This window comes from Enhydra lutris, unplaced genomic scaffold (genome assembly GCF_002288905.1).
Source record: "Enhydra lutris kenyoni isolate GAN:26980312 unplaced genomic scaffold, ASM228890v2 scaffoldscaffold11, whole genome shotgun sequence".
NCBI classification, from domain to species: Eukaryota; Metazoa; Chordata; class Mammalia; order Carnivora; family Mustelidae; genus Enhydra; species Enhydra lutris.
This window is the reverse complement of record NW_019154095.1, coordinates 35682399-35696324: the sequence shown is the minus strand read 5'-3', so window position 1 is coordinate 35696324 and position 13926 is coordinate 35682399. Positions and strand designations below refer to the sequence as shown.

Sequence of the window (13926 nt, the reverse complement as noted above, 5' to 3'; positions counted from 1 at the left end):
GATTCAGGTTGTTTCTTCATATTTGGTAGGTCTGTATGTGTGTGTATACACACATTTGTGTTATATCCAGTTTGTGGCTACAGAGAAGTTTTAAAATCCACAAGTGTCCTTCTGTCAAGGTTAAATTAGAAACTGCTTGTTTTTCAGTTGTTTCCTGTGTTGAAATAAAATGTTATCAGCTTCCCAGACTTCCTGGCACCATGTCCTTCACTTGCTTTAGTGGGGCTTCTTAGCAACATTAGAGCACCCCAAGCTAAAGGTCCCTAAGTGTGTGTGTGTGTATGTGTTTGTGTGTGTGTGTGTGTGTCTGTATATTTTAAAGCATTCATTTTTCTTAAGAAAGAGACCCTAAAACTTGTTAACTTTGGCACATCTCCAGTACGAACCAGGTAATATAGCTGTGGTTTTGTTAGATGATTTCTCTTTAAAGCAAGATACTTAATTGATTATTTCAGGTGTGACCGTCAGGAGCAAAGTTTGACTTCCTCGACGAACCATGATGGGAAGGGAATCATTGTCCTTAACAGCTTCAGTAACATCAGTTGTGGTGGTAACAGGTCGCCCATTTATGCTGACAATTACATCATGGTCTCTCAACCCAGAGCTGGGAGAGGGAGGAAAAAAAGGACCATGAAACTAAGTTTTACTTGTCCCCATTTAGAATTTAATGCCTGTCTTTTATGGCACTATCTTGCTGTCATTTTTTTAATAATTTTATTTATGTATTATTTATTTATTTTTCCCCATACAGTTGTACTCTGATCAGTTTGGTTTTGACAGCCCACTTACTTACCCCATCTCCACCCACAACATGATAGCTCTGCTTCCAGTTAAGTCAAAAACCAGTCGTGCTTTCAAGACTAAATATTCAAGGTTCTGGTTCTAGGCTCCTTTTCCCCACAGTTGTGATTATATTCTGTCTCCAATATATTTGCTTCACATAGAATATATATTCTAGAAACAAAAAACACCTCCAAACATGAAACACTTCAAAAAATATATAGCCATGCTGATGATTTCTCTTAAAGTCAGTAATGGGGGCGCCTGGGTGGCTCAGTGGTTAAAGCCTCTGCCTTCCACTCAGGTCATGATCCCCGGGTCCTGGGATCGAGCCCCGCATTGGGCTCTCTGCTCAGCAGGGAGCCTGCTTCCTCCTCTCTCTCTGCCTGCCTCTCTGCCTACTTGTGATCTCTGTCTGTCAAATAAATAAATAAAATCTTAAAAAAAAATTGTTTAAAGTCAGTTATGGGCTGGAAGAGGGACAGCAAATTAAATGACTCCAAGTGACTTCAAGAAAGCAGTAGTCCCACATTTCAATGTTCATCCAAATCACCTGGAGATCTTGTTTAAAATGCAGATTCTGATTTAGTGGTAGGGCCTGTCATTCTGCATATTTTTCTTTTTTCTTTTTTTTTTTTTAAGACTCATTTATTTATTTGACAAACAGCGAATGAGCTGGGGGAGAGGCTGAGGGAAAGAGAGAGAAGCAGACTCCACACTGAGCACAGACCCCAACTCTGCGCCAGATCTCACAACCCAAGACTATGACCTGAGTCTAAGTCAACTGTCGGAGGCTCGACCAACGGAGTCACCCAGGTGCCCTTCTGCATTTCTAAAAGAGCCCCAGGTGATGCTGTGCTGCTGGTCTACAGACCACATTTGAGTAGTAAGGACCAGGATACCTGAAAGAAATAGCTTTAGCCTTGAACCAAAAGATAAAAATAAAGGGTTGGGGGGGAGGGCAGGAAGCAAGAAAATCTAGAAAGGCCTATGATGAGCCAAATTTAGTAACACAAGACCTAACATTTCACTATTAACAGTTAGTACCCCATGGTTTCTTTCCCCTACTGAAAAGAGTTGTCATAATATCAAAAGATAATTGAGCTTTGAGAAACAAAAGTAGTGTGAAGTATGCTCAAGAAATATAAGAGAGGGACCCAAGAGAATAATTGTAGGACAAGCCACCTCTTCCCTCAGTAGTTAGTATAAATGTTTAAAAACAAGAGTAAAATCAGCTGGAGCACTTCTTTGATGAGCTGTTTTAGCATCTGCTTTATTAACATTCACTCATTCAGTGCTGGCCTCTAGTTCAAAGGAAAAAAGTACCCTAAAGTACCTAAAACACGTTCTTAAGCCTTCAGCCCTCTGAATTTTTCCTATTCTTAATAAATAAGATATCAAGAGTAGATTCAGGAATTCCTAGCAAAACTGATTTAAAACTTACGCTATTAACTCATCATGAATTCCTGAGCTATAAAAAACCCATCCCAATAAAAAATACAAAGCCAGTCTAAAAAAAAAAAAAAAAAAAACCCACCCCCTTCCCAAAAAAAAAAACAAAAAAAAAAAAAACACAAGTACACAAGTCTAAATCAGCACTGTCCAACAGAAGTGTAAGGCAGGCCACATATGTAATTTTAAATTTTCTGGTAGCCAGGCTCCGTAGCTCAGGGGTTAGAGCACTGGTCTCGTAAATTTTCTGGTAGCCACACTTTTTAAAACGTTCTTTATTTTTGGAAATCTCTAAAAACAGATGAGGCTCATTTTAATAATATACCTATTTAAGTCAATATGTGTATTATTTAATATGTAACTTTTTAAATTATTAATAGGTATTTTAGACCGTTTCATATAAGTCTTTGAAACCCACTAGAAACAACACACATCTATTGTGCTGCTATACAACATCTTAAACAATGCAGTTGATTAAAGTTACAGGCAGTCCTTCCAAAACAAAAGGCATGTCTCATGGAAAAACTTTTATATAGCTTGCCTCTGTTTTGTTTTTTGTTTTTTGGTTTTTTTTTACTTAAATAAATTAAAATTAAATAAGATTCTGTTCTTCAGCCACACCAGCCACATCTCAGTGTTCAATACCCATGTGTGGCTAGGGTCACTGTACTGACTCGTGCACATCTCGATCTAACACACATTTACCATGGCATGCTGGGTAATGGGCCAAGTCCTGAGCTCTTACCTTTCAGCAGCTGTTCCTTGAATCACCTCATACACAAAAACCCCAAAACTCACATCAGGGAAATCTGGATCTTGCCTTTTCAGCTCTTGAAGAAGGCTAAGAAAAGTGAGAAAGTTTCCCCAGAAGGTTAAGAAACACAATGAATTCATCACCTGAGCCCTGGTTGAAGCCTCCAACTCAATAGGTCCTCTTGTGTGTTCTACTGAAGGCTCCAGGCAGCCACTGAGGATTCCATCAGGCCAGTCGCAATTATTCTTCCCTGGGGTTGGCCCGGTTCTCTACCAAAGCCCCGAGCCACTGGACATTATAAGCTCCATATAGCCACAGTGAAAGAAGCTAGTGAAATGTACCGCAAATGATTCAGGCAGAGGCAGATACCTACCCCGTGACAACGGGGCCCTACACTCACAAGGGTAGCCAGCTAGAGCCCACATGCTTTAGATTCCCTGTTAAGACCGTCCAGCTCTGCCTTTTGCTTCTGAAAAACAGCCCAGACATACTGAAACCCCTGCTTACTTCATAGTGAGAGGCAGCATTCGCAGACCGAGATACTTCTTCTGTGAAAGAGCCTTTCCTGGAAAGGAAAGTTATAGGGTGTTACTAACAACAAAACTTCTTTCCTTCTGGCAGAGCTTAAAAGACACGAGTCACGGAACATCCTTACTATTATTATAACTGCCCTTTCGGGCTGTCAGCCATGAAAATGTGCTTCAGAGAACCTTTGTCGCTAGCATGGACACTCCTCCCATCCACCTCCCATCTCCAACCCATGGGTTTCCCTTTCGCCATAATCCACGTATTTCTGGGTACAACACACACCCAGTTTTGTGCCCAGTTCCCCCCTATTGCCCCCCAAACCATCGTGATAAGACCTGGGTACCAGGGACTCAGTATTCTACACAATCCTAATGGTGGCCTCTAGAACAGATGGAAGGCTCCTGAGAAACACAAGAGGGGAATAAAAAGTCATAACTCCCCTCACCTTTCAACTGGCGCTCATGGAATTCTGCCAAGAACTGTCGAATTCGATCTGAGGGAATCGCAAAGGAGATTCCTGCAGTCACCTTCAATGTATTTATGCCAATCACGTCACCATCCTGGCAAGGGAGGAGACATCATTCAGTCGCCAAGTCATGCAAACGGACCAGGACAAAACCAGGACCGGCAGAGGAGGGAGTGAAGCTAGTCTCTGAGGCTCAGAGCACAGAGGGGCTAGAGTAAAGGGGACTTCCTCAGAAAGCAGTGGATGTTACCCTTATAGGAACCTACCCATGTGCAGATCCCTGCTGAGGATATTTTTTCTTTTAAAGATTTTATTTATTTAACAGAGGGAGAGATCACAAGTAGTCAGAGAAGCAGGCAGAGAGAGAGGAGGAAGCAGGCTCCCCGCTGAACAGAGAGCCCGATGTGGGGCTCAATCCCAGGACCCTGAGATCATGACCCGAGCCGAAGGCAGAGGCTTAACCCACTGAGCCACCCAGGCGCCCCCTTGCTGAGGATATTTTTTAAAACCTGAATTCATTTTTTCCTTCGTCAAATGATTTTAAAAGTGAACCAGTTTGTATTTTGACACAGATAAGAGGACAAGGAGTACTTGCCTTTTCTCCTCACATGAAACTAAAAATAAACATGGAAAAGGCAAAAAGCTGTTGGATTTTCAGCAACACTTCAATGGAACTCTTCAGAGTTAGCTAATTGACCTCAGAGAACAAAGCTCTACAAGGCCAAAGCTATGAAGTGGGAAACACTTTCCTCTTCATGCACTCATCACCCTTTAGCCTCTGTTGGGTAATGGGAAGGATAAAAAACGAGACTTCTGATCATATTAAAACACACACCATAATTCAGTAGGTCTGGTGTGTGGTCTGACAATTTGCATGTCAGCCCTGCTCTACTAAACTCATTGTCTTTTTTTTTTTTAAGGATTTTATTTATTTGAGAAAGAGTAAGAGAGAGAGCGTGAGCACACACAGAAGGAGAGGGAGAAGCAGACTCCCCACCCAGCAGGGAGCCTGACGCTGGGCTCAATCTCAGAACCCTGGAATCATGACCTGAGCTGAAGAGAGATGCTTTACCGACTGAGTCACCCAGGTGCCCCTAGTAAACTCACTATTAGAGAAAGCAGGCACAAGAAAACTATATGAGTAGCATTACTATGAGTAAAAGAGCGCTCAGTAATTTCACTTAGTTAGTTCAACCTCCAAAAAGCAAGTGTAATGTGTGAAGAACGGAAAATAATCAGCTCAAAGGGACTCAGCATGATCACAGACTATGTGTCAAACAGCACTGCACTTCATGTTTTCACAGGTATTTAAGCAACTAGAAACTCTCGCCTTTCCACTAGAGATGATGAGCAACATCTGAGAATTAAATACATGACAGAGCGGTGGATTCTCCCTGCGGCTTCTCTCTGTCAGGACTAAAACCCCAAACAGACCACGTCATGTAGTCATGAGCACTTTGGGATGCGGGACAGTTCTTCCCATGCAGGAGCCGGCGGTCTTCAAGTATAGACATTACATAGCACAGTGGGTCATCTGACTTATATTTTAATTTAGTGTCCTGAGCTTTTGTTAACTTGGCGATGAAAACAGCATGGCAAAGAGATGTCAGTAAGCAAAAGTAAATGATGATGGGTAAATGATGATAACCCCACCACAGATCTTAGATCTTCGCTAACTATTTACTTAAGATGCAATCATAGAAAAAGCATCTTACCAAGATCTCTACACAAAAGTGACATCCTACTCTGCATCGTCAGTCTTGGAAAGTTGGGAAGAGACATGAGACAGCCAGGAAAGTGGTCACTTACCAAGTTCACCAGAGGGCCCCCAGAATTGCCGTGCTGAAGACGGAATTTGAAAAAATCATCAGTGCTTTTCTCCTTGTCATTTATACATGGTTCCTAAAGAGGTTTACCCAAAGCAGCCAGCTCTGGGGAGCCCCTGTTCCTCACAGACAGACAAAGCCTCACCCCTGTCATCACCAACACTGAAGTCAGTGCGGGTAACAGACAAGAGCCAAAGGATCACCACCTTCTACAGCAGGGGTGACCTCAATGACAGACCCAAAGAGACTGTTCAATATCATGGATGCCGACGGTCACATCAAACGGGCTAAACTCTAACAACATGGCATTCCATCTCTCCAGTGAGGGTCTAACTGAACTCTGGACAGCCCCAACAGGCCAAAGGGAAAAGAGGGGCTTCTGACATGTTCTTCTCACTGTCCTGCCAGTACATTATGGGCTGAGGATGGCCCTCCCGAGTAACTTACGTTAATTATGGCATCCGTCTGGATATAGTCCATGTCTGAATTCTTCAGCCCCAGCTCTCTGCTCCCTCGCTGTGTAGAGCTGACAATTCCTGCCGTCACTGTGTTCTGCAGAGAAAACGGGCTGCCCAAGGCCACCACGAACTCTCCAGCCCGCAGGTCAGAGGACCTGCCCAGCAGCAACACAGGAAGGTCAGTCTGCACACAGCCAGGAGGGGTGGGAGGGACAGAGAGATGAACAAATCAAGAATAGAATCAACCAGTATTTGTGTACAACACACATATGACAAGGTCTCGGTCATTTGGACACTTACAAGCCAAGAATCCCCCACCCTCTCACATGGGTTCTGTAAGTGCCTGATGCTTCTTCCTCATATTCCAGCAACCACGACCTCTCACTTGGTAAGATGATCAGGATCATCTCTAAAATCTAACATTATTGTTCTGTAGAAATTACTGTGACCAAAGGACCAGTGGAGTAGCTGATGAACATACACTGACATTAGCAAGTAGCACTATACCAGCTCAAAATTTTAATTTTTTAAAGATCATTTATTTGAGAGAGAGAGAGGGAGGGAGAAAGAGAATGACAGAGAGAAGGCAAGCACAAGTGGGGGAGGAGCAGAGAGAGGGAAGCAGACTCCCCACTAAGCAGGGAGCCCGATGTGGGGCTCAACCCCAGGACCATGAGAAAATGACCTGAGCCATAGTAGACACTTAAAGACTGAGCCACCAGGCACCCCCCCAGCTCAAAATTTTAGATCCAAAATTAAACCACAAACAGAAAGATCGCCCAGAGCCGTGCTTCTCAAATTTTAATGTGTACACGAATCACCTGGAGATCTTACTAAAATGCAGATTCTGACTCAGTAGACCCAGGTGGGATCTGAGATTCCGCATTTTTAAAAAAATTCTCAGATAATGTCTGATGCTGCTGATGTGCAGACGAGACTTTGTGTAGCAAAGACCTCGGAGTATTCCTCAGCAGCTCTGAATCCATTGCAATCATTCCTAGTATTCTAAGGCAAGCAGAGAAATAAGTTTCCCAGAAGCATCTGTTGAAGGAGGAGGCTGGATAGTTAATAGAAGTTGTTAGAAATATACAGACGGGCATAGCAGAAAACCAAAGAGTGAAAAACAGGGGGAAAAGGAAACTAGAAAATAGCATATACCAGGTAGAAAAGATGTGGCATGGGAACGGGGATGGAGCAGAAAATATCAGCAAACTGGTGGAAATCCCCAGATGCACAGACTGACTTGGTCCTGCATACTCACATTTGGCTCAATCTTAATCAGCGCAAGATCCAGTTTATGGTCAATGTCTTTGACAGTGGCTTCATATTGGACCCCACTCTGGAGCTCCACCTGGATCCGATGCTGGTTGGTGAGGACGTGGGCGTTAGTAACAATGAGCCCATCCTCAGACACTATGAACCCAGAGCCACTGGACGCAGGAATATCCTTGTTGCTAAGAGGTGACCTGTCCCAGCAAAACCACAGCATAAGCAGAGGGCAGGAAAATCTCAGGATCCATCCCAGTCTGGGAACACGGAACCTCTCATTTATCAAATACAGCTCCACCACAGTTTTCTCAGACATTTTACTATCCCCTGTCTGTGTTTTCATTCTCTCCATGTCTAACTGGTCTCTGCAGGTTCAGCGCCCTAGCCATCTCTTAGGAACCACGACTGAGAGCTGAGTCCAGCTCTCCTTTTCCAGGGATGACCCCCTCCCCTCCTTCTTAAGCGCCGGTCAGAGAAGCAACTCTCTGCTTCAGAGGCCTCACCTAACCATACCACTGCAGACGTGGACCTGGTGCCTCATTATTGAGGAACCAGGCGGGGAGGGAGTCAAAGAAGTCTGGTTCCAGCTTGGGTTCCACTACTAACTGGCTTTGTGACGTAGGATTTCCTTCCAGGCAAATGAGGGGCCTGAGCAAGTTCACCATCAGGATGCCTTCTGGCTCTGACATCGGACCTTCCATTTTGTCCGTGCGAGACGAGGAGGAGAGAAACCCCAGACACCTAAGTGCAGAGGAGTAGCCCCTATTTGGAAGTCACAATCCCTACGCTTCCGCTCTTTGGCTAAACCACCCGGAATAGAGTATACAACCTGCTCGAGCCGCGATTTCCTCACAGCGGGTTTTATGACTAAACGATGCCTGGAAACGGATCCGGAGCGGGTGAGCTCTCAGAAACAGCCCGCTGGGGTAGCTGGCGGCCTCGTCCTGCCTCCTTTACCTGCGGAACAGCTGCAGGTGAACCACAGACGGTGCCACCTTCTCCACCACCTCCGCGATGAAGTTGTACTTGCTCCGGAGCCCGCCCGCACTCCTGGTCCCTGCGAAGAAATGCTCCATTCTTGGGGGGCGGTGGGCGCCCCGCTGCTCGGCCGGACCAGGCGTCATATCCCAAATCCCCCGGGCTCTCGCCTCCTCCTCTCTCCTGTCCCTCCCTCTCCTGGGTGTATTCGCCGCCACCCCGCAAGGAGACGCCTTGAGGGAACCAGACCTGTCATCCCGGATGGAAAGAAAAAGAGAGAAAAGAAAAAAGGGAAGACGCCATTCAACAGGCCTGGGGAGGCAGGCGGGGAGAAGCCGCATGGGAACTGGTAAGGAGACACCTCGGACGGAAAGAAAACTGGGAACGGGGAGTTGAATCGGGAAGCAAAGGCGGGAGGCCCGCGGCGAACCGCGCGACCGCGGCGAGCGGCTTTGGGGACTCGCGAGCCGTCGGAGCGCGCGGATGCCCGCGCTCACCTTGACCCGCGCAGTCGCCCTTCAGCACCGGCAGGGCGGGCAGCGCGCCTCGGAGGCGCGCGGCGCGGTTGTCGGCGCGCAGCGCGCACAGGCTGGGGTAGGTGCGCCCGTCGCTGCCGCACACCGCAGTCCCCGCCGCCGGGCAGCCGCACGTGCCGACCCAGGCGCCGCGGAGGCGCGGGGCGCTGAGCGGCGCGCGACACTGCAGCCCCGGGGCGCACGGCAGGCCCAGCGCCCCGCCACAGGCCTCGCCTTCCGCCGCGGCGCAGACGCGGCAGCAGCGGCAGCGATCGAGCACCGGCGTCGACCCCACCGAGCAGGTGGGCAGCGGGGGACAGCGCGTGGGCTCGCAGACCCTGGGACAGGGCAGCAAGGTCCTGGACCTCCTAGCTTCGACTCTGGGCACGGGCAGCGTGGGCAGCAGCAGCCACAGCAGGAGGAGTCGTCCTGGCACAGCTGGTCGCAGCAGCGGTCTAGTCATCTTGCCCTCTTCCTTCTTCACTCTCCAGTTTACTTTGGACCCGCAACTGCTCTAAAATGAGCAACACTTTCTCCCGGTTAGGTGCCGCCTCCGTCACCCCCAGACTTTAAGGGGCAGAGCCTGGCAGACCTCTCCATACACACACACACACACACACACACACACACACACACACACACTCATCCCCTAGCACATGTCCCTGCCGCCGCCCCAGGGCCAGGTCCACCCCACGCAATGAAGAGAGGTCCCCAGCCCTGCCCTGTGCAGGGACCTACCTCGGGAAGTCCAGAAAACCAATAATGGGGCAGACTGACAGAAGAGATCACCCACCCACGGACAGAAGGTCAGTGTTAGGAAAACATACACCATATTTCAGTATTTCACATGATTTTATTACAAAACAAGCAACAAAACTGTTTTAGAAAATTATTTTTTGCTACATACCAATTAGGAGATCACATCAAATGAGAAGCGTAACAGTTTCCATGCACTCAGCTCAGTGCTTACAGTGAGTGCATTTCACAGCTGAAACATACTGGTTCAAAACACAAAATCATGCCACACCTTCATAAGCAGTGGGGGGAGAGGTCAAACAATATATTTTTGCTAATATTAGCTTTATTCAAATTCTACTTAGCACAAGTGACTGTAACTGACTGCTGCAGGCAATAACAGAGAGAAAAAAAGAGTATGAAAAAAAGTGATGGTGGTAGAAAAGATTTGCTAAACTGTCCATTTTTGACATGTTCAAAGTTTATAAACATAAACAAAGCTCATTTGGGAAACTCAATTTCCAAAACAGTGTTACTGGTCAACAGTGAAAACAAACATCAAATCCCATGCTCAACTCTATTTAGGTCCTTTTAGCCCGTATCAGAGCACAGTTGTTATATTCAGCAAGGAAAATAAACCTTTTGCTTCAAGTGAACTATAAAGCTGGATCTTCCCTCTGCTCTTTCTCACGTGAGTGAGCTCAGCATTCTACTCAGAAATAAACGTATAACCTCCGATATTTTGACCTGAGACTACTCTACACCTTAGTAGGTGTATGGTGTCTCCCAGGATGCAAAAGGTCCAACAATGTTTCCGTACCACCAACGGATCTTGAGTAAGCAAATCCTTAAGTTCTCAAGAATAGGGGATGGTAAAGAGTTCAATTATTGGGAAGGTCATCTGTAATACTGTTACACAAACTGAGTCAAGACCATTTCGAAAGTCTTAGGAAAACAGCACAACTCAGAGAAGGATTTTATTCCACAAAGAAAATGCAGTACCTTTTTGGTTCTCCCCCCCACCAAACTCAGATTTATTCCAAAACCTATACATTTAACTAGTAACCTATACTGCTTCCCTGCCCTACTTTTTCCATCTGGTTCCATACACATTTAAAGCCAAATGCTTTGACTATATATGCACTATCTTTGGCTCACATGCGCAGTGACATTAAAAAGTTGTGATGTGAAATTGGCCAGAAGGTAAGAAATATGGACACAAAAGGAATTCTGAAATAAGGTTTGGGGATGACAATCCTTACAGACTCCACTGAAGATAATTCTATTTATCTGGTATTGGAACTACATTAACAATGTTCCCATTTGGTATTCCCAAGTATTTGCCAACTAGAGTCCTTGTTTTCCCCCTCTTTCACAATAATAATATAATCTAGATTTATAAGTATGTTTAATTTAACACATCCTAAATAGACCCTAATGAAATAAGAAACATATAAGCTTACTATAATGGCCAATTAATTGAGCAGTAGTATTCTAGCAGAGAGTTTATTTAACAAAAGAGAAATGGGTACATTTTCACAGCTTAAACACCAAAAGATGACAGCTTACATGAGTTAGGGAATGTTTTAAGGGATCTCCTAACTTATTTTTGTTAGTGCAATATCACTTATTTTGTACTTTCTTTGATCTATCTAGCCAAAGAATTTTCTTGAGGAAAATCTGAAGACAAAGTGAAAGACAAAGAGCTTTAAGAATCTGAAATGCCTACTTATCAGGCTACTTAAAGCTGTAACCTTGGTCATCCATAAATAACTAACTCTCAAGCCACAAATTTCTGATGACAAAAGTCTACAAGAGTCTGCAAAAAAGAGGACAGAGAGAGAGAGAGAAATCCAGTACTACATGTCTTTTCTACCAGAACCACTAGGCCAAAGAATTTAAGTGAAAAAAACAGCTTCAATGCAGTGCAGTCAAGAAAAGTTCTCAACATGACATAGACTTCAAAGAAATTACACTGCCTGGAAGGAACAAAGATTTCTCTCACACCCCTAAAGATTTCTGATGACACGTTTTTACCTCTGTATTAGATCTAGACATAAGGAAGGAGAAGGGATTGACTTAGGTAAAAATGCATCTCTTGGTATCTTCCTCTAGTCATTAATTTTTAATTTAAAGCTAATTAACTGATCTAGCTGATAAAAGACATAGACAGAAATGAGTTAGTTTTTCTCTCCCTTTAGAGAACCCTGATAAGTTAACAGTTCAGCACGTAAGTTGGACAATTCTCCCAGGGACCCTGGAAATAGTATCTTCTTGTCAAATGAAAGAAGGTACACCCAAAAATCTGGGTGGGAAGTGCCATCTATGCTCTTCTACCTGGGAAATCTCTAGTCAGCAATGCAGAGCCTCTAAATCAATGTTACTATGCAGAGTTTCTGTTTTACTAAAAATATAAATACCTCTCAAGATTATCTTTGTATCTCTTCATTGTTAAGTACATGGAACCTTATTTAGGGTTACAAGGTTTGATCATGCAAGTCCGCAAAGTTGCATTCAAAGGGCAACAGAAAGAGTAGAAAGAAAGCAAATCCGCCAGGGTTTATAATATACAGCACTTAAAATTAGACTAACATCAGCCCACTGAAGAAAGCTATGAGGTTAAGGATTCAAGAAATCTGTCCTGAAACAGACCTTTTCTTCTGTCTGGAAAACACGGATCAGAAAAGTTTATCTGGATGTCCGTCTTTTCCCAGGACCTACTCGAAAGCAATTCTAACACTCTAAGATAGAGATCTGACCTCTCACACAAGGGAATTATCCTACACTTATCAACCCTCCGAACTTCCAAATAATGCCCTAGCGATGGAAATGTCTGCTCTATTCTCAATAGTTGTGACTTTTAACACCGATAAACCCATCCCCAAGGCCTGACACAGAAACTGGGGGGCAGGTCTGTCACTCACTTTGACATTATTTGGGGTCATAGACAAGAACAGAATAATTCCCAGAACTGGCCGACCCACGGAGGTGGAATCTTTGCCCATACCTTCACACGAGATCCCTATTTCTTCCCCTCTGGCGGTCCCCTGGGAGGCTCTACCCTCGTAGACATTCTGAGAGCTACCTGCCGCCCCCCAGATTTTAACACCACCCCTCAGAATGTATCCCCGGCAAACCAACTGGGTTAGTTACAACCTTCCTACTTCACAGTCAGACCTCAGCCAATAAACAGGAATTAGATAAACCAGAGGACTGGCCCAAGATTCTGTGCCTGGCCTGGGAAGTAAAGGAAGAAACTATAACTAGGACGAGGAAATACAACTTGGTTGGGGATGAAATTGTACTCCCAACCTCCTCTGACCAGGAAGATCTTAGGGAAAGTAGAGGCAACCTGCTCTCCACTGAGTGTGCTCACAGGTCTAACCTAGTTTCCAAGTTAAATACACTTGGAAATATTTTAAAAAATATTTTAAAAAATATTAAAACAAAACAAAACAAAAAAACCAACAGGCCAGCTGGATGGGCCCCTTCCACCGAGCCTCCACAGGAATATGAGTGCCAAATGCTCTCTGACTGTCCTCCAAAACGTAGGGAAACTGAGTGATGGCCTCCTTTTCTTGAGTCCTCCCCCCTCCCAGGACACCGTGCCCTATCACACATCAGAAGTCCGTATGCTCTCGTCATCAAGGCTGAACAGAAATGGTTTCTCCTTGGGGTGCTGGGGCTCCGACCTGTGCCTTATCCGGGAGCTAGACAACACCCCAGAAGTACTGCTCTCCCCAAGTCGAGGCATGAACAAAGAGTCCCCAGGAGTCTCTTCAGCTGGAAGCAGCTTGTCCCCGGCCTGGGGGACAGGGGTCCAGGGTTGCCAGGAGGAAGCCACAGAGGGGGCTTTGCAAAGAGCTTTTTTCTCTTCCACAAGTGGCCGCCCCCTGCACAGGACAGAGTTGGGCCCCCCCGAGAGGCCGGAGCTTCCAGAGCGAGTCAAAGAAACGGATCTAGAAAAGGACATATCCTACAAAAATAAAAGGGAAGGGGAAAAAAAGGAAAATAAGACCTTTCCTGACAATGTTTATCCCAAAGCCCCAGGAAGAGCCCCCACCCAGGATCACCCCCTCATAGGTTCAGGGCACTTGTCTCCAGAAATCAGGTCTGACCAACAGAATTCACTCCAGATGTGTCAAGGTCTGCCTGGCAGGGAGAC

The 13926-nt window shown here is 45.4% G+C and overlaps 2 protein-coding genes across 3 annotated transcripts in view; both read right to left on the bottom strand.

Moving 5' to 3' along the window:
• Window positions 1–295: 295 nt before the first annotated feature.
• Window positions 296–9489, bottom strand: LOC111144560 (HtrA serine peptidase 4). The gene is made up of 9 exons (XM_022498894.1): window positions 9009–9489; window positions 8491–8590; window positions 7526–7730; window positions 6254–6448; window positions 5790–5822; window positions 3960–4074; window positions 3494–3551; window positions 2978–3073; window positions 296–604 (listed from the first exon to the last, which is right to left on the bottom strand). The coding sequence occupies exons 1-9, from the start codon at window positions 9487–9489 to the stop codon at window positions 439–441; spliced, it is 1449 nt and encodes a 482-aa protein (XP_022354602.1). The 3' UTR covers window positions 296–438.
• A 1747-nt stretch (window positions 9490–11236) lies between these two features.
• The window catches only part of LOC111144491 (pleckstrin homology domain containing A2), a 55920-nt gene continuing 53230 nt past the window's right edge, over window positions 11237–13926 (bottom strand). For both annotated transcript variants that reach the window (XM_022498792.1, XM_022498793.1), the window contains one exon: window positions 11237–13737. In XM_022498792.1, the coding sequence (XP_022354500.1) occupies window positions 13375–13737 (363 nt within the window). In that variant the 3' untranslated portion in view covers window positions 11237–13374. The remainder of the gene's footprint in view (window positions 13738–13926) is intronic.